A 20,225-nucleotide genomic window follows, 5' to 3' on the forward strand; every position below is an offset into this window, starting at 1 on the left:
AGGGGTGTTGGGTGGGGACTTTAGGATGCAAATGCGCATGTGCAAAGTAAAAACCGTATACGGTTTCTCGTATGGAACCGCATACATGTGCGTTTCCCATTGACGGCCATGTTGCAGTACGCTTTTTAAACCGGAGTCAAAACCGTGGTTGACCGGTCTTTAACGTCATGTCTAAATACGTTATATCATCCAGTATGTGCAGAGGTATACGGTATATACCAGCCCCTCCATAACAATGGCAATAAACAAAAGACCACCCCAGATTCTTATCCCCCCCCCGACAGCCGCTCATTATCCGCTTCCTCCAGGAATCTTCCCACTATACAGGAGACAAGAAACCACAAATCTCCATGGAAACCTGTTGTTGACTTCAAATTATCACGAATCCCCCCCCCCCCAGTAAACGGAGACATCGCCGCAGCGCTGAATATGCAGGAGAAATACCAGAGAAATACATCCAGGTGCTCTGCAGAGGGCCCCATAGAATGCTCTGCTGTTACTGAAGGGCCCCATAGAATGCTCTGCAGAGGGCCCCATAGAATGCTCTGCTGTTACTTAAGGGGCCCAATAGAATGCTCTATTACTGAAGGGCCACATAGAATGCTCTGCTGTTACTGAAGGGTCCCATTGAATGCTCTGCTGTTACTGAAGGGCCACATAGAATGCTCTGCTGTTACTTAAGGGGCCCAATAGAATGCTCTATTACTGAAGGGCCACATAGAATGCTCTGCTGTTACTGAAGGGTCCCATAGAATGCTCTGCTGTTACTGAAGGGTCCCATAGATTGCTCTGCTGTTACTGAAGGGTCCCATAGAATGCTCTGCTGTTACTGATGGGCCACATAGAATGCTCTGCTGTTACTGAAGGGTCCCATAGAATGCTATGTTGTTACTGAAGGGGCCCCATAGAATGCTCTGCTATTACTGAAAGGCCTCATAGAATGCTATGTTGTTACATGCTATGTTGTTACTGAAGGGGCCCCATAGAATGCTCTGTTGTTACTGAAGGGGCCCCATAGAATGCTCTGCAGAGGGCCCCATAGAATGCTCTGCTGTTACTGAAGGGGCCCAATAGAATGTTCTATTACTGAAGGGCCACATAGAATGCTCTGCTGTTACTGAAGGGTCCCATTGAATGCTCTGCTGTTACTGAAGGGCCACATAGAATGCTCTGCTGTTACTGAAGGGGCCCAATAGAATGCTCTATTACTGAAGGGCCACATAGAATGCTCTGCTGTTACTGAAGGGTCCCATAGAATGCTCTGCTGTTACTGAAGGGTCCCATAGATTGCTCTGCTGTTACTGAAGGGTCCCATAGAATGCTCTGCTGTTACTGATGGGCCACATAGAATGCTCTGCTGTTACTGAAGGGTCCCATAGAATGCTATGTTGTTACTGAAGGGGCCCCATAGAATGCTCTGCTATTACTGAAAGGCCTCATAGAATGCTATGTTGTTACATGCTATGTTGTTACTGAAGGGGCCCCATAGAATGCTCTGTTGTTACTGAAGGGGCCCCATAGAATGCTCTGCAGAGGGCCCCATAGAATGCTCTGCTGTTACTGAAGGGGCCCAATAGAATGCTCTATTACTGAAGGGCCACATAGAATGCTCTGCTGTTACTGAAGGGTCCCATTGAATGCTCTGCTGTTACTGAAGGGCCACATAGAATGCTCTGCTGTTACTGAAGGGGCCCAATAGAATGCTCTATTACTGAAGGGCCACATAGAATGCTCTGCTGTTACTGAAGGGTCCCATAGAATGCTCTGCTGTTACTGAAGGGTCCCATAGATTGCTCTGCTGTTACTGAAGGGTCCCATAGAATGCTCTGCTGTTACTGATGGGCCACATAGAATGCTCTGCTGTTACTGAAGGGTCCCATAGAATGCTATGTTGTTACTGAAGGGGCCCCATAGAATGCTCTGCTATTACTGAAAGGCCTCATAGAATGCTATGTTGTTACATGCTATGTTGTTATTGAAGGGGCCCCATAGAATGCTCTGTTGTTACTGAAGGGGCCCCATAGAATGCTCTGCTGTTACTGAAGGGGCCCCATAGAATGCTCCACTATTACTGAAGGGGCCCCATAGAATGCTCTGCTATTACTGAAGGGGCCCCATAGAATGCTCCACTATTACTGAAGGGGCCCCATAGAATGCTCTGCTATTACTGAAGGGGCCCCATAGAATGCTCTGCTATTACTGAAGGGGTCCCATAGAATGTCCTGCTGTTACTAAAGGGGCCTCATAGAATGCTCTGCTATTGCTGAAGGGGCCCCATAGAATGCTTTGCTATTGCTGAAGGGGCCCCATAGAATGCTCTGCTAATGCTTAAGGGGCCCCATAGAAAGCTCTGCTATTACTGAAGAGGCCCCGTAGAATGCTCTGCTGTTACTGAAGAGGCCCCATAGAGTGCTCTTCTATTACCCAGGGGGCCCGATAGAATGCTCTGCTATTACTGAAGGGGCCCCATAGAATGCTCTGCTATTACCCAGGGGGCCCGATAGAATGCTATGCTGTTACTGAAGGGGCGCCATAGAATGTTCTGCTATTACTGAAGGGGCCCTGTAGAATGCTCTGCTATTACCCAGGGAGGCCCATAGAATGCTCTGCTATTACCCAGGGGGCCCCATAGAATGCTCTGCTATTACTGAAGAGGCCCCATAGAAGGCTTTGCTGTTACTAAAGGGGCCCCAAAGAATGCTCTGCTATTACCCAGGGGGCCCGATAGAATGCTCTGCTGTTACTGAAGGGGCTATAAAGAATGCTCTGCTATTACTGAAGGGGCCCGTAGAATGCTCTGCTATTACCCAGGGGGGCCATAGAATGCTCTGCTATTACCCAGGGGGGCCATAGAATGCTCTGCTATTACCCAGGGGGGCCCATAGAATGCTCTGCTATTACCCAGGTGGCCCATAGAATGCTATGCTATTAGCCAGGTGGCCCATAGAATGCTCTGCTATTACCCAGGTGGCCCATAGAATGCTATGCTATTACCCAGGGGGCCCGATAGAATGCTCTGCTATTACCCAGGTGGCCCATAGAATGCTCTGCTATTACCCAGGGGGCCCGATAGAATGCTCTGCTGTTACTGAAGAGGCCCCATAGATTGCTCTGCTATTACTGAAGAGGCTCCATATAGTGCCTTGCAAAAGTATTCACCCCACTTGACTTCTTTGTATTTTGGTGCCTCACAACCTGGAATTAACATGGATTGTTTGAGGATTTTGATCATTTAATTTACAGAACATACCTACAACTCTGAAGATGGGTTTTTATTTATTTATTATGAAGCAAACAACAAATAGGGCAAAATAACAGAAAAGGTCAATGTGCAGAACTATTCACCCCCTAAAGTCAATACTTTGTAGAGCCGCCTTTTGCGGTAATCACAGCTCCAGGTGGCTTTGGATAAGTCTCTATGAGCCGCCACATCTTACCACTGGGATTTTTGCCCTTTCCTCCTTGCAAAACCGCGCCAGCTCCTTCAGGTTGGATGGTTTGCCCTTGTGAACATAATCTTTAAAGGGGTACTCCACTGTTCAGCGTTTGGAAAAAAACTGTTCCTAACGCTGGAGCCAGGAGCTTATTACGTCATAGCCCCGCCCCCTCATGACTTCACACCCCACCCCCTCAATGCAAGTCTATGGGAGGGGGCATGACGGCCGTCACACCCGATGCGATCGTCCATAATATTGCAGAGATGCGGCTCTATACAGCGCTCACATCTCTGCTCTGTAATCCGGCCAGTGATGTGAATAGAACATCACTCATTCATATTTTCCGCCCATAGAGTGGTGATTGGCCGGATGGTTGCAGCCAATCACCGTTCTCTGAGAGAAATATGAATGAGTGAGTGGCCATCCAGAGTATAGTGCAGAGATGCGAGCGCAGGAGAAAGCCGCTCTATCTATGCTATAGATAGGACGATCGCATCGGGTGTCAGTAGTGATACCCGCTGTGATCTGTTCTTACCTGCAGGTACTACTACTCCCAACATGAAGCACACTCTGCTCCATGCTGGGAGCTGTAGTATCTGCATTAATAGACAGATTGCAGTGAGTGTAACTTCTGACACATGATGCGATCTGTCTATTAATGCAGGTACTACAGCTCCCAGCATGGAGCAGAGTGTGCTTCATGTTGGGAGTAGTAGTACCTGCAGTTACATAGTTACATAGTTAGTACGGTCGAAAAAAGACATATGTCCATCAAGTTCAACCAGGGAATTAAGGGGTAGGGGTGTGGCGCGATATTGGGGAAGGGATGAGATTTTATATTTCTTCATAAGCATTAATCTTATTTTGTTCCAGGAATGTATCTAATCCTGTTTTAAAGCTGTTAATTGTTCCTGCTGTGACCAGTTCCTGAGGTAGACCGTTCCATAAATTCACAGTCCTCACGGTAAAGAAGGCGTGTCGCCCCTTGAGACTAAACTTTTTTTTCTCCAGACGGAGGGAGTGCCCCCTCGTCCTTTGGGGGGGTTTAACCTGGAACAGTTTTTCTCCATATTTTTTGAAAGATCACATTTAAGGAAAGATCACAGCGGATGTCACAACTGACACCCGCTGTGATCCTCCTGTATAATGTATAGATGAGGCCGCTCTTCTATGGTCCCCTGCACTGACATATATATATATACAAATATTCATATTTCCTATAGGGTTGTGATTGGCTGGAACCATCTGCGGGAAATGTGAATAGGTGCATATATACGGCAGTGCAGGGAACCATAGAAGAGCGGCCGCATCAATACATTATACAGGAGGATCACAACGGGCGATCTGTCATTTAGTACAGGTACTATTACTCCCATCATGGAACAGTGTGTTCTATGCTGGGAGTAGTAGTACTACCTGAAAAAATGTAAATAATAAAGTAAACAAGTGAAAAACACACACACACACTACATTTTTATTATTGTCGGCTACATTTTTAGGTCCCTGCCCGCCCACAAAAATTGATCCCTGTTTTAAAAATTTATAAAAATGTTGTAATAAAAAAGATAAATTTCGTTAGATACAATTTTTTCCTTCACTACTGTATCTTTTTTATAAAATTTTTTTAATGGTACCCTATGAAATGTTATTAAAAAAAATGTATCTCCATCACTTTTTTGGATCACTAAAGTCCAAAAAAGAATAAAAACCACCTGTTAAAACCCACATATCGTTTTTCTAAAAAAAAACACCAGTGGCTCAACATGCTGCGATTGGAAAACCTCCAAGGAGCTGAAAAACGCCCCCAAAAAAATGAAAAAACGCCAAAAGGATTTTAAAAAATGCCAAAGTTAAAAACACCAAGTGGAATAAGAATTTTGCGATTTCTCAATTACTTACAGTTAACATCTGGCCGCAGCGTTTTTTGGCCGAAAAAACGCCATGCGGCAGAATTGGCGTTTAAAAAAAAAAAAAAAAAACAAGTAGAAACTTAGCCAAAGCGCACCATAACTGTTCATATGCTGCGCCTTTCAAACAACAGACATCTACTGCAGGCCCAGCTCCCAGGTCATTGGTCAGGAAGGGGTTAATGGAGAGGGCTGGCAAAAACCCAAGCGCCAAGATAAAATTCTCAGTGGGCATGGCGACCTGACACATGGGATTTGTGGAGCCCAAAACTTCATACAGTGAACATACGATATGTCGTTTGCACTGCGGTTGTCTATATGTGATTTTGGCACCTGTATCCACCGCGTTGTGTGAACGGGGTTGTAATTAATCCACGTTCCAGACTCCCCCCCCCCCCCCCCCCCACACCTTTATTCGGTCTGCAAAAATACAAAAGACTTGCTCGCTCTGGAAGCCGCTCGCTGTAAATGTTAAGAGATTCCAAAGAAGTTAATAAAAATAGGAAATTAAAGCGCGGCTGTCGCGTCCTCGCCGTCTTTATTTACAGCTCACAGGAAAGGTCATACAAAAATGCCAGAACGAGTGCGCAAGTCGAAAACATCCATAAGAAGGGAGGAACTGGGGGTCCACAGATCTAATAACACCTGAAAATGTGTGCAAGTATGGCAGAAAACATGCGTAAAACTCACTTTTACATAAGCAAAAGGGCGTGGCTTGTCGGGCGTAACGCTGCATCCCACGTGTTGCTATGTGCTGGACGGTAAGGACCTGTTCACATGGGGGAGATTTATCAAAACCTGTCCAGAGGTGAAGTTGCACAGTTGCCCATAGCAACCAATCAGATCTCTTCTTTCATTTTCATTTTCAAGGCCTCTGCAAAACGAAAGCAGCTATCTGATTGGTTGCTATGGGCAACTGTGCAACTTTTCCTTTGCACAAGTTTTGATAAATTTCCCCCATGGTGTATTTTTCCAATAGAATACAGGTTAGATATCAGAAATCATTTTTTGGGCCTTTTGGACATACACTGCTCAAAAATATAAAGGTAACACCAAGATAACACATCCTAGATCTGAATGAACTAATCGTATGAAATACTTTCCTCTTTACATAGTTGAATGCGCTGACAACAAAATCACACAAAAATTATCAATGGAAATCAAATGTATTAACCCATGGAGGTCTGGATATGGAGTCACACTCAAAATCACAGTGGAAAACCCCACTACAGGCTGATCCAACTGGCACCCCTGGTAAAAATGTGTATTAATGTGCATAAAGAAGCCAAAGACAGATGGAAAAATCTCCAAAAGGCATCAAATTACAGATTAGACATTCTTATTATATGTCAACAAAAGTTAGATTTTATTTCCATCATTTACACTTTCTAAATAACAGAAAACAAAAAAATGGTGTCTGCAAAAGTTTTGGCACCCTGCAGAATTTATAGCATGCACTGCCCCCTTTGCAATGCTGAGACCTGCCAGTGTCATGGATTGTTCTCAATCATCATCTGGGAAGACCAGGTGATGTCAATCTCAAAGGTTTTAAATGCCCAGACTCATCTGACCTTGCCCCAACAATCAGCACCATGGGTTCTTCTAAGCAGTTGTCTAGAAATCTGAAACTGAAAATAGTTGACGCTCACAAAACTGGAGAAGGCTATAAGAAGATAGAAAAACTTTTTCAGATGTCAATATCCTCTGTTCGGAATGTAATTAAGAAATGGCAGTCATCAGGAACAGTGGAAGTTAAAGCAAGATCTGGAAGACCAAGAAAAATATCAGACAGAACAGCTTGCAGGATTGTGAGAAAAACAATTCAAAACCCACGTGTGACTGCACAATCCCTCCAGAAAGATCTGGCAGACACTGGAGTTGTGGTACACTATTCCACTATAAAGAGATACTTGTACAAATATGGTCTTCATGGAAGAGTCATCAGAAGAAAACCTCTTCTACGTCCTCACCACAAAAATCAGCGTTTGAACTTTGCAAATGAACATATAGACAAGCCTGATGCATTTTGGAAACAAGTGCTGTGGACCGATGAGGTTAAAATTTAACTTTTTGGTCGGAATGAGCAAAGGTACGTTTGGAGAAGGGTAACAGAATTTAATGAAAAGAACCTCTGTCCAACTGTTAAGCATGGGGGTGGATCAATCATGCTTTGGGGTTGTATTGCAGCCAGTGGCACAAGGAACATCTCACGAGTAGAAGGAAAAATGGATTCAATAAAATTTCAGCAAATTTTGGATGCTAACTTGATGCCATCTGTGAAAAAGCTGAAGTTAAAGTGAGGATGGCTTCTACAAATGGATAATGATCCTAAACACACCTCGAAATCCACAGGGGATTACATCAAGAGGCGTAAACTGAAGGTTTTGCCATGGCCTTCACAATCTCCTGACCTCAACATAATTGAAAATCTATGAATAGCCCTTAAAAGAGCAGTGCGTGACAGACAGCCCAGAAATCTCAAAGAACTGGAAGACTTTTGTAAGGAAGAATGGGCAAAGATACGTCAAACAAGAATTGAAAGACTCTTGGCTGGCTACAAAAAGTGTTTACAAGCTGTGATACTTGCCAAAGGGGGCAGTACAAGATATTAACTCTGCAGGGTGCCCAAACTTTTGCAGACACCATTTTTTTGTTTTCTGTTATTTTGAAAGTGTAAATGATGGAAATAAAATGTAACTTTTGATGACATATTATAAGAATGTCTAATCTGTAATTTGATGCCTTTTGGAGATTTTTCCATCTTTCCTTGGCTTCTTTATGCACATTAATACAAATTTTTACCAGGGGTGCCCAAACTTTTGATCCCCACTGTATGGTCTCACAAGGGGTCTGAGGATCTCATCTCGGTACCTAATGGCAGTCAGGCTACCTCTGGCAAGCACATGGAGGGCTGTGCAGCCCCCCAAAGAAATGCCACCCCACACCATTACTGACCCACCGCCAAACCGGTCATGCTGGAGGATGTTGCAGGCAGCAGAACATTCTCCACGGCGTCTCCAGACTCTGTCACGTCTGTCACATGTTCTGAGTGTGAACCTGCTTTCATCTGTGAAGAGCACAAGGCATCAGTGGTGAACTTTCCAATCTTGGCGTTCTCTGGTAAATGCTAAACGTCCTGCACGGTGTTGGGCTGTAAGCACAACCCCCACCTGTGGATGTCGGGCCCTCATACCACCCTCATGGAGTCTGTTTGTGACCATTTGAGTGGACACATGCACATTTGTGGCCTGCTGGAGGTCATTTTGCAGGGCTCTGGCAGTGCTCTTCCTTGCACAAAACGGAGGTAGCGGTCCTGCTGCTGGGTTGTTGCCTCCTACGGCCTCCTCCACGTCTCCTGATGTACTGGCCTGTCTCCTGGTAGCGCCTTCATGCTCTGGACACTACGCTGACAGACACAGCAAACCTTCTTGCCACAGCTCAAATTGATGTGCCATCCTGGATGAGCTGCACTACCTGAGCCACTTGTGGGGGTTGTAGACTCCGTCTCATGCTACCACTAGAGTGAAAGCACCGCCAGCATTCAAAAGTCACCAAAACATCAGCCAGGAAGCATAGGAACTGAGAAGTGGTCTGTGGTCACCACCTGCAGAACCACTCCTTTATTGGGGGTGTCTTGGTAATTGCCTATAATTTCCACCTGTTGTCTGTTCCATGTGAAGTTGATTGTCAATCAGTGATCTTCCTGAGTGGACAGTGGGATTTCACACAAGTGTCAGTGACTTGGAGTTACATTGTGGTGTTTAAGTGATCCCTTAATTTTTTTTTAGCAATGTAGATTTGTCCAATATGGCAATTTTAAAAATAATGATTTTGTTTAAAAAATGTGTCTTTTTTTTTTTTTTTAAAGCAGTACAATAATGGAAAACCACAGAATAATGAGAGTTAATTTACCATAAAGTGCACTGCATAGAAAACAAAAAAACCATCAGAAGTAGCAAAATTTGCTTTTATTAAAAAATAAAAAATAATGCTGTTCTGTAACAACTGATCCTGCAAAAAAATAGGCCCCATAGGGGTCTGTGGATTAAAAAAATCTAAGTGTTCTGGTCCTGTATGTAAGCCTGTTGGATGCGCTGATACATTGTAACAAACTATCAGCACTGGCGTCTGCTTCGTGATTAGATCGTACAGGTTTAAAGGGGTTATCCAGGAAAAAAAAAATAAAATTTCAACTGGCTCCAGAAAGTTAAACAGATTTGTAAATTACTTCTATTAAAAAATCTTAATCCTTTCAGTACTTATGAGCTTGTGAAGTTGAGTTGTTCTTTTCTGTCTAAGTGCTCTCTGTTGACACCTCTTTCTGTCTCGGGAACCATCCAGTTTAGAAGAGGTTTGCTATGGGGTTTTTCTCCTAAACTGGGCGGTTCCCGAGACAGGTGTCATCAGAGAGCACTTAGACAGAAAAGAACAACTCAACTTCAGAAGCTCATAAGTACTGAAAGGATTAAGATTTTTTAATAGAAGTAATTTACAAATCTGTTTAACTTTCTGGAGCCAGTTGATATATAAATATAAAAACATTTTTTCCTGGATAACCCCTTTAAGACTGAATGAGCAGCAACATGGCGCCTCCAGCTGTTGCAAAACTACAACTCTCAGCATGCTCGGACAGCCTTCGGCTGTCCGGGCATGCTGGGAGTTGTAGTTTTGTAGCAGCTGGCGGAACCTTGGTTGGGAAACTCTGCCCTACAGACCCATATGAGGGCTTGTTGATTTTTGAGCCACCAATTGTACTTTCATTTGTGGGGAACTTTACAATAAAAATAACGCATTATTTTTTTTTTATTCTGTAGGTCAATGTCATTACAACCATCCTCAAATTTTATAGATTTTGTTTTATTTTACTACTTTTTACTACTTTTAAATATGTCTGAAATTGTCCTCTTCTGAACCCTTTAACTCTTTTATTTTTCCGTATACGGGCTGTATGGGGGCTTTTTTTTGCGCAGTAATCCGTAGTTTTTTTCAGTAGAATTCTTGTTTTGATGAGACATTTTAACCACTTTTTATACATTTTATTTTGGAATATGAAGTATACTAGAACCATCAGTCACATGGGCCCAGTATATTAGAACCATCAGTCACAGGGCCCAGAATACAAGAACCATCAGTTATATGGGCCCAGTATACTAGAACCATCAGTTATATGGGCCCAGTATACTAGAACCATCAGTTATATGGGCCCAGTATACTAGAACCATCAGTTATATGGGCCCAGTATACTAGAACCATCAGTTATATGGGCCCAGTATACTAGAACCATCAGTTATATGGGCCCAGTATATTAGAACCATCAGTTATATTGGCCCAGTATACTAGAACCATCAGTTATATGGGCCCAGTATACTAGAACCATCAGTTATATTGGCCCAGTATACTAGAACCATCAGTTATATGGGCCCAGTAGACTAGAACCATCAGTCACATAGACACAGTATACTAGAACCATCAGTCACATGGGCCGAGTACACTAGAACCATCAGTCATATGGCCACAGTATACTAGAACCATCAGTCACATGGACACAGTATACTAGAACCATCAGTCACATGGACACAGTGTACTAGAACCATCAGTCACATGGACACAGTGTACTAGAACCATCAGTCACACGGTCCCAGTATACTAGAACCATCAGTCTCATGGCCACAGTATACTAGAACCATCAGTCACATGGGCCCAGTATACTAGAACCATCAGTCACATGGGCCAAGTATACTAGAACCATCAGTCACATGGCCACAGTATACTAGAACCATCAGTCACATGGGCCCAGTATACTAGAACCATCAGTCACATGGGCCCAGTATACTAGAACCATCAATCACATGGGCCCAGTGTACATGAACCATCAGTCACATGGGTACAGTATACTAGAACCATCAGCCACATGGGCCCAGTATACTAGAAACATCAATCACATGGGCACAGTATACTAGAACCATCAGTCACATGGGCCCAGAATACTAGAATCATCAGTCACATGGGCCCAGTATACTAGAACCATCAGTCACATGGGCCCAGTATACTAGAAGCATCAGTCTCATGGGCCCAGTATACTAGAACCATCAGTTATATGGGCCCAGTATACTAGAACCATCAGTCACATGGGCCCAGTATACTAGAACCATCAGTCACATGGGCCCAGTATACTAGAACAATCAGTCATATGGCCAAAGTATACTAGAACCATCAGTCACATGGGCACAGTATACAAGAACCATCAGTCATATGGGGAGAGAATACTAGAACCATCAGTCACAGGGGCCAAGTATACTAGAACCATCAGTCACATATGAACAATATTCTAGAAACATCAGTCACATGGGCATAGTATACCAGAACCATCAGTCACATGGGCACAATATACAAGAACCATCAGTCACATGGTCCCAGTATACTAGAACCATCAGTCACATGGCCACAGTATACTACAACCATCAGTCAAATGGGCACAGTATACTAGAACCCTCAGTAACATGGGCCCAGTATACTAGAACCATCAGTCACATTGGCACAGTATACTAGAACCATCAGTCACATGAGCCCAGTATACTGGAACCATCAGTCACATGGTCCCAGTATACTAGAACAATCAGTCACATGGCCAAAGTATACTAGAGCCATCAGTCACATGGGCACAGTATACTAGAACCATCAGTCACATGGGCCCAGTATACTAGAACCATCAGTCACATGGGCCCAATATACTAGAACCATCAGTCATATGGGCCCAGTATACTAGAACCATCAGTTACATGGGACCAGTATACTAGAACCATCAGTCATATGGGCCCAGTATACTAGAACCATCAAATATATGGGCGCAGTATACTAGAACCATCAGTCACATGGGCCCAGTATACTAGAACCATCAGTCACATGGGTCCAGTATACTAGAACAATCAGTCACATGGGCCCAGTATACTAGAACAATCAGTCATATGGGCCCAGTATACTAGAACCATCAGTTACATGGGACCAGTATACTAGAACCATCAGTCATATGGGCCCAGTATACTAGAACCATCAAATATATGGGCGCAGTATACTAGAACCATCAGTCACATGGGCCCAGTATACTAGAACCATCAGTCACATGGGCCCAGTATACTAGAACAATCAGTCACATAGCCAAAGTATACTAGAGCCATCAGTCACATAGGCACAGTATACTAGGACCATCAGTCACATGGCCACAGTATACTAGAACCATCAGTCACATGGGCCCAGTATACTAGAACCATCAGTCAAATGGGAACAATATTCTAGAACCATCAGTCACATGGGCCCAGTATACTAGAACCATCAGTCAAATGGGAACAGTATACTAGAACCATCAGTCACATGGGTCCAGAATACTAGAACCATCAGTCATATGGGCCCAGCATACTAGAACCATCAATCACATGGGAACAGAATACTAGAACCACCAGTCACATGGGCCACAGTATACTAGAACCATCAGTCAAATGGGAACAGTATACTAGAACGATCAGTCACATGGGCCCAGTATACTAGAACCATCAGTCACATGGGCGCAGTATACTAGAACCATCAGTCACATGGTCCCAGTATACTAGAACCATCAGTCAAATGGGAACAGTATACTAGAACCATCAGTCACATGGGCCCAGTATACTAGAACCATCAGTCAAATGGGAACAGTATACTAGAACCATCAGTCACATGGGTCCAGAATACTAGAACCATCAGTCATATGGGCCCAGCATACTAGAACCATCAATCACATGGGAACAGAATACTAGAACCACCAGTCACATGGGCCACAGTATACTAGAACCATCAGTCAAATGGGAACAGTATACTAGAACGATCAGTCACATGGGCCCAGTATACTAGACCCATCAGTCACATGGGCCCAGTATACTAGAACCATCAGTCAAATGGGAACAGTATAATAGAACCATCAGTCACATGGGCCCAGTATACTGGAACCATCAATCACATGGGCACAATATACTAGAACCATCAGTTATATGGGCCCAGTATACTAGAACCATCAGTCACATGGGCCCAGTATACTAGAACCATCAGTCACATGGGCCCAGTATACTAGAACAATCAGTCATATGGCCAAAGTATACTAGAACCATCAGTCACATGGGCACAGTATACAAGAACCATCAGTCATATGGGGAGAGAATACTAGAACCATCAGTCACAGGGGCCAAGTATACTAGAACCATCAGTCACATATGAACAATATCCTAGAAACATCAGTCACATGGGCATAGTATACCAGAACCATCAGTCACATGGGCACAATATACAAGAACCATCAGTCACATGGTCCCAGTATACTAGAACCATCAGTCACATGGCCACAGTATACTACAACCATCAGTCAAATGGGCACAGTATACTAGAACCCTCAGTAACATGGGCCCAGTATACTAGAACCATCAGTCACATTGGCACAGTATACTAGAACCATCAGTCACATGAGCCCAGTATACTGGAACCATCAGTCACATGGTCCCAGTATACTAGAACAATCAGTCACATGGCCAAAGTATACTAGAGCCATCAGTCACATGGGCACAGTATACTAGAACCATCAGTCACATGGGCCCAGTATACTAGAACCATCAGTCATATGGGCCCAATATACTAGAACCATCAGTCATATGGGCCCAGTATACTAGAACCATCAGTTACATGGGACCAGTATACTAGAACCATCAGTCATATGGGCCCAGTATACTAGAACCATCAAATATATGGGCGCAGTATACTAGAACCATCAGTCACATGGGCCCAGTATACTAGAACAATCAGTCACATAGCCAAAGTATACTAGAGCCATCAGTCACATAGGCACAGTATACTAGGACCATCAGTCACATGGCCACAGTATACTAGAACCATCAGTCACATGGGCCCAGTATACTAGAACCATCAGTCACATGGGAACAATATTCTAGAACCAATCAGTCACATGGGTGCAGTATACTAGAACCATCAGTCACATGGGCGCAGTATACTAGAACCATCAGTCACATGGTCCCAGTATACTAGAACCATCAGTCAAATGGGAACAGTATACTAGAACCATCAGTCACATGGGCCCAGTATACTAGAACCATCAGTCAAATGGGAACAGTATACTAGAACCATCAGTCACATGGGTCCAGAATACTAGAACCATCAGTCATATGGGCCCAGCATACTAGAACCATCAATCACATGGGAACAGAATACTAGAACCACCAGTCACATGGGCCACAGTATACTAGAACCATCAGTCAAATGGGAACAGTATACTAGAACGATCAGTCACATGGGCCCAGTATACTAGAACCATCAGTCACATGGGCCCAGTATACTAGAACCATCAGTCAAATGGGAACAGTATAATAGAACCATCAGTCACATGGGCCCAGTATACTGGAACCATCAATCACATGGGCACAATATACTAGAACCATCAGTCACATGGGCCGAGTATACTAGAACCATCAGTCACATGGCCACAGTATCCTCGAACCATCAGTCACATGGGCACAATATACTAGAACCATCAGTCACATGGGCCCAGTATACTAGAACCATCAGTCACATGGGCCCAGTATACTAGAACCATCAGTCACATGGGCCCAGTATACTAGAACCATCAGCCAAATTGGAACAGTATACTAAAAACATCAGTCACATGGGCCCAGTATACTAGAACCATCAGTCACATTGGCAAAGAATACTAGAACCATCAGTCATATGGGCCCAGTATACTAGAACCATTAGTCACATGGGAACAGAATACTGGAACCACCAGTCACATGGGCCACAGTATACTAGAACCATCAGTCATATGGGTATAGTAAACTAGAACCATCAGTCACATGGGCCCAATATACTAGAACCATCAGTCATATGGGCCCAGTATACTAGAACCATCAGTCACATGGGCACACTATACTAGAACCATCAGTCACATGGGCCCAGTATACTAGAACCATCAGTCACATGGGAACAATATCCTAGAACCATCAGTCACATGGGCGCAGTATACTAGAACCATCAGTCACATGGGCGCAGTATACTAGAACCATCAGTCAAATGGGAACAGTATACTAGAACCATCAGTCACATGGGCCCAGTATACTAGAACCATCAGTCACATGGGCCCAGTATACTAGAACCATCAGTCAAATGGGAACAGTATACTAGAACCATTAGTCATATGGGCCCAATATACTAGAACCATCAGTCACATGGGCCCAATATACTAGAAACATCAGTCACATGGGCACAGTATACTAGAACCATCAGTCACATGGGCCCAGTATACTAGAACCATCAGTCATATGGGCCCAGTATACTAGAACAATCAGTCACATGGCCACAGTATACTAGAACCATCAGTCACATGGACACAGTATACAAGAACCATCAGTCATATGGGCCCAGTATACTAGAACCATCAGTCACATGGGCCCAGTATACTAGAACCATCAGTCAAATGGGAACAGTATACTAGAACCATCAGTCACATGGGCCCAGAATACTAGAACCATCAGTCATATGGGCCCAGCATACTGGAACCATCAATCACATGGGAACAGAATACTAGAATCACCAGTCACATGGGCCACAGTATACTAGAACCATCAGTCACATGGGAACAATATCCTAGAACCATCAGTCACATGGGCACAGTATACTAGAACCATCAGTCAAATGGGAACAGTATAATAGAACCATCAGTCACATGGGCCCAGTATACTGGAACCATCAGTCACATGGATACAGTATACTAGAACCATCAGTCACATGGGCCCAGTATACTAGAACCATCAGTCACATGGGCCCAGTATACTAGAACCATCAGTCACATGGGCCCAGTATACTATAACCATCAGTCATATGGGTCCAGTATACTAGAACCATCAGTCACATGGCCACAGTATACTAGAACCATCAGTCACATGGACACAGTATACTAGAACCATTAGTCATATGGGCCCAATATACTAGAACCATCAGTTACATGGGCCCAATATACTAGAAACATCAGTCACATGGGCACAGTATACTAGAACCATCAGTCACATGGGCCCAGTATACTAGAACCATCAGTCATATGGGCCCAGTATACTAGAACAATCAGTCACATGGCCACAGTATACTAGAACCATCAGTCACATGGACACAGTATACAAGAACCATCAGTCATATGGGCCCAGTATACTAGAACCATCAGTCACATGGCCACAGTATACTAGAACCATCAGTCACATGGACACAGTATACTAGAACCATCAGTTATATGGGTACAGTATACTAGAACCATCAGTCACATGGGAACAGTATATTAGAACCATCAGTCACATGGCCACAGTATACTAGAACCATCAGTCACATGGGGACAGTATACTAGAACCATCAGTCACATGGACACAGTATACTAGAACCATCAGTCACATGGACACAGTATACTAGAACCATCAGTTATATGGGTACAGTATACTAGAACCATCAGTCACATGGGAACAGTATATTAGAACCATCAGTCACATGGACACAGTATACAAGAACCATCAGTCACATGGACCCAGTATACTAGAACCATCAGTCACATGGGCCCAGTATACTAGAACCATCAGTCACATGGGCCCAGTATACTAGAACCATCTGTCACATGGGAACAGTATACTAGAACCATCAGTCACATGGGCACAGTATACTAGAACCATCAGTTATATGGGCAGAATAGTGAGTACAGCTCTGGAGTACAATACAGGATATAACTCAGGATCAGTACAGGATAAGTAATGTAATGTATGTACACAGTGACCGCACCAGCAGAATAGTGAGTGCAGCTCTGGAGTATAATACAGGATATAACTCAGGATCAGTACAGGATAAGTAATGTAATGTATATACACAGTGACCTCACCAGCAGAATAGTGAGTGCAGCTCTGGAGTATAATAGGGGATATAACTCAGGATCAGTACAGGATAAATAATGTAATGTATATACACAGTGACCCCACCAGCAGAATAGTGAGTACAGCTCTGGAGTATAATACAGGATATAACTCAGGATCAGTACAGGATAAGTAATGTAATGTATGTACACAGTGACCTCACCAGCAGAATAGTGAGTACAGCTCTGGAGTATAATACAGGATATAACTCAGGATCAGTACAGGATAAGTAATGTAATGTACGTACACAGTGACCCCACCAGCAGAATAGTAAGTACAGCTCTGGAGTATAATACAGGATATAACTCAGGATCAGTACAGGATAAGTAAAGTAATGTATGTACACAGTGACCTCACCAGCAGAATAGTGAGTGCAGCTCTGTAGTATAATACAGGATATAACTCAGGGTCAGTACAGGATAAGTAATGTAATGTATGAACACAGTGACTAAACCAGCAGAATAGTGAGTACAGCTCTGGGGTATAATACAGGATATAACTCAGGATCAGTACAGGATAAGTAATGTAATGTACGTACACAGTGACCCCACCAGCAGAATAGTAAGTACAGCTCTGGAGTATAATACAGGATATAACTCAGGATCAGTACAGGATAAGTAAAGTAATGTATGTACACAGTGACCTCACCAGCAGAATAGTGAGTGCAGCTCTGTAGTATAATACAGGATATAACTCAGGGTCAGTACAGGATAAGTAATGTAATGTATGAACACAGTGACTAAACCAGCAGAATAGTGAGTACATTCTGCAATAGTGAGTACTCTATAGAATAATACAGAATATAACTCAGGATCAGAGTTGGGGTCAGGCCTGTCCTTTTAGGACATAATAAGGTGGCACTTACTTGAATCTTCCTTGGCAGTGGTGGCACTGTTCTCCGACCCAGCCCGGGTCACACACGCAGGTAGAGTTGACGCAACGTCCGGAGAAGCATGGACTCTTCTCGCAGGCCCGTCCCTGGGAGCTGTGAGCAAAGAGCAGAAGGTAGAAGAGTCCAGACCTCAGGAGAGATGCCCCTGGGCAGCCTGGGCACATGATGGCAGCTTGTAGCTCTGTCCTCCCGTACAGCATGGTGACCAAGGTAAGTCTACGAGTTATGGCAGCACAAAGGCCCCTACGTCCAGTGCATGTATGACCTATGACCTGACCACTTTGTGCCCCTACCTATATACTGTACCGCAGCCTCTATGCCAGTCGGGCACCCTGCCCACCTGTCTACCTGCAATCAGTGTACCACATGTATAGGAATACTCCTCCCCTGTACCAGCTGTGTAACCTATATGGAGATCCAATAAGGAAGCTCCTGTGACACACGGGCACTGTACCCACCTCGCTGCCTCCCTGCCAGTAGTGAAGAGCCCATACACCTGTACCAGGTTATGGGGAGGATCCTGCTCTCTATATATGGCTTTAGACAGGGAACCCAATATATAGGCAGGGTCAGGGCCTGTTGCTCAGGAATGGGGACCCTATATAATACCCCCTGTGCCTGGCATCCTTCTATATAGGATATATACGCTCCAGCTGTAGGGGATGAGATATAGGGCGGGTGATAGAGAGGCAGCTTCTGCTTGGGATTAGTATATAGGGTCCTATTCAGCTATGTTGGCGCAGTATATAGATGTCTCTTAGAAGATTTGTCATGGGTGAAGCGGTATGTATATAGGGCCCTGTGTGGGGTCCAGTTATGTCAGAATCCTTTTATAGGGATCCAGCTATGTCCGGACATAGAATAGGACATGGCCTCCATATATGAGGGATGTATATAGGCTCCTGTACAGGTCCAGCCAGGACAGGCTCTATGTATATAGGTTTCCTTTATAGGGTCCAGGCTCAGTGTATATAGGTTTCCTTTATAGGGTCCAGGCTCTATGTATATAGGTTTCCTTTATAGGGTCCAGGCTCTATGTATATAGGTTTCCTTTATAGGGTCCAGGCTCAGTGTATATAGGTCTCCTTTATAGGGTCCAGGCTCTATGTATATAGGTTTCCTTTATAAGGTCCAGGCTCAGTGTATATAGGTTTCCTTTATAGGTTCCAGGCTCAGTGTATATAGGTTTCCTTTATAGGGTCCAGGCTCAGTGTATATAGGTTTCCTTTATAGGGTCCAGGCTCTATGTATATAGGTTTCCTTTATAGGGTCCAGGCTCAGTGTATATAGGTTTCCTTTATAGGGTCCAGGCTCTATGTATATAGGTTTCCTTTATAAGGTCCAGGCTCAGTGTATATAGGTTTCCTTTATAGGTTCCAGGCTCAGTGTATATAGGTTTCCTTTATAGGGTCCAGGCTCAGTGTATATAGGTTTCCTTTATAGGGTCCAGGCTCTATGTATATAGGTTTCCTTTATAGGGTCCAGGCTCAGTGTATATAGGTTTCCTCTATAAGGTTCAGGCTCAGTGTATATAGGTTTCCTCTATAAGGTTCAGGCTCAGTGTATATAGGTTTCCTCTATAGGGTCCAGTCTCCTTCTATATTGCTGTTTGTAGGCTCCTGATATGGTTCCTCTATGTCACGACTGTATATAGGCTTCTCCTCTATAGGGTTCAGTTGTATCCTAATAACACATAGGTTCCGGATGTGTCAGCTCAGTATCCAGACTCCTCTATAGGGTTCTGTTATATCGGAATAGTATACAGACTCCTCTATATATCCAGGCTCCTCTATATGTCGGGATAGTATCCAGGCTCCTCTATATATATATATCGGGATAGTATCCAGTCTCAGGCAGTGACAGGGTGAGGACAGGGATGCGGAGGATGGTGTCCGGGCTCCGGGTGTTCCTCCTGTTATGTCGCGATCTCTCTCACAAGCCGCGGTGCTGGTTCCGTTCTTATCGCGATAACGCGCAAAATCCAGCGGGGTCAGGAGCGCAGATTCCCGGCAGATGA

The 20,225-nt window shown here is 44.0% G+C and overlaps 1 protein-coding gene across 2 annotated transcripts in view; it reads right to left on the reverse strand.

Moving 5' to 3' along the window:
* ATRNL1 (attractin like 1) overlaps positions 1-19,330 on the reverse strand; it is a 638,934-nt gene extending 619,604 nt beyond the window's left edge. The window contains exon 1 of one of the 2 annotated variants that reach the window (XM_056531006.1): positions 18,182-19,330. In XM_056531006.1, the coding sequence (XP_056386981.1) occupies positions 18,182-18,408 (227 nt within the window). In that variant the 5' untranslated portion in view covers positions 18,409-19,330. Of the gene's footprint in view, positions 1-6,034; positions 6,135-18,181 lie in introns of those variants that run through there. The other variant, XM_056531007.1, reaches the window with a different exon arrangement.
* Positions 19,331-20,225: the final 895 nt, after the last annotated feature.

The sequence above is a fragment of the Hyla sarda genome, chromosome 7 (assembly GCF_029499605.1).
Source record: "Hyla sarda isolate aHylSar1 chromosome 7, aHylSar1.hap1, whole genome shotgun sequence".
NCBI classification, from domain to species: Eukaryota; Metazoa; Chordata; class Amphibia; order Anura; family Hylidae; genus Hyla; species Hyla sarda.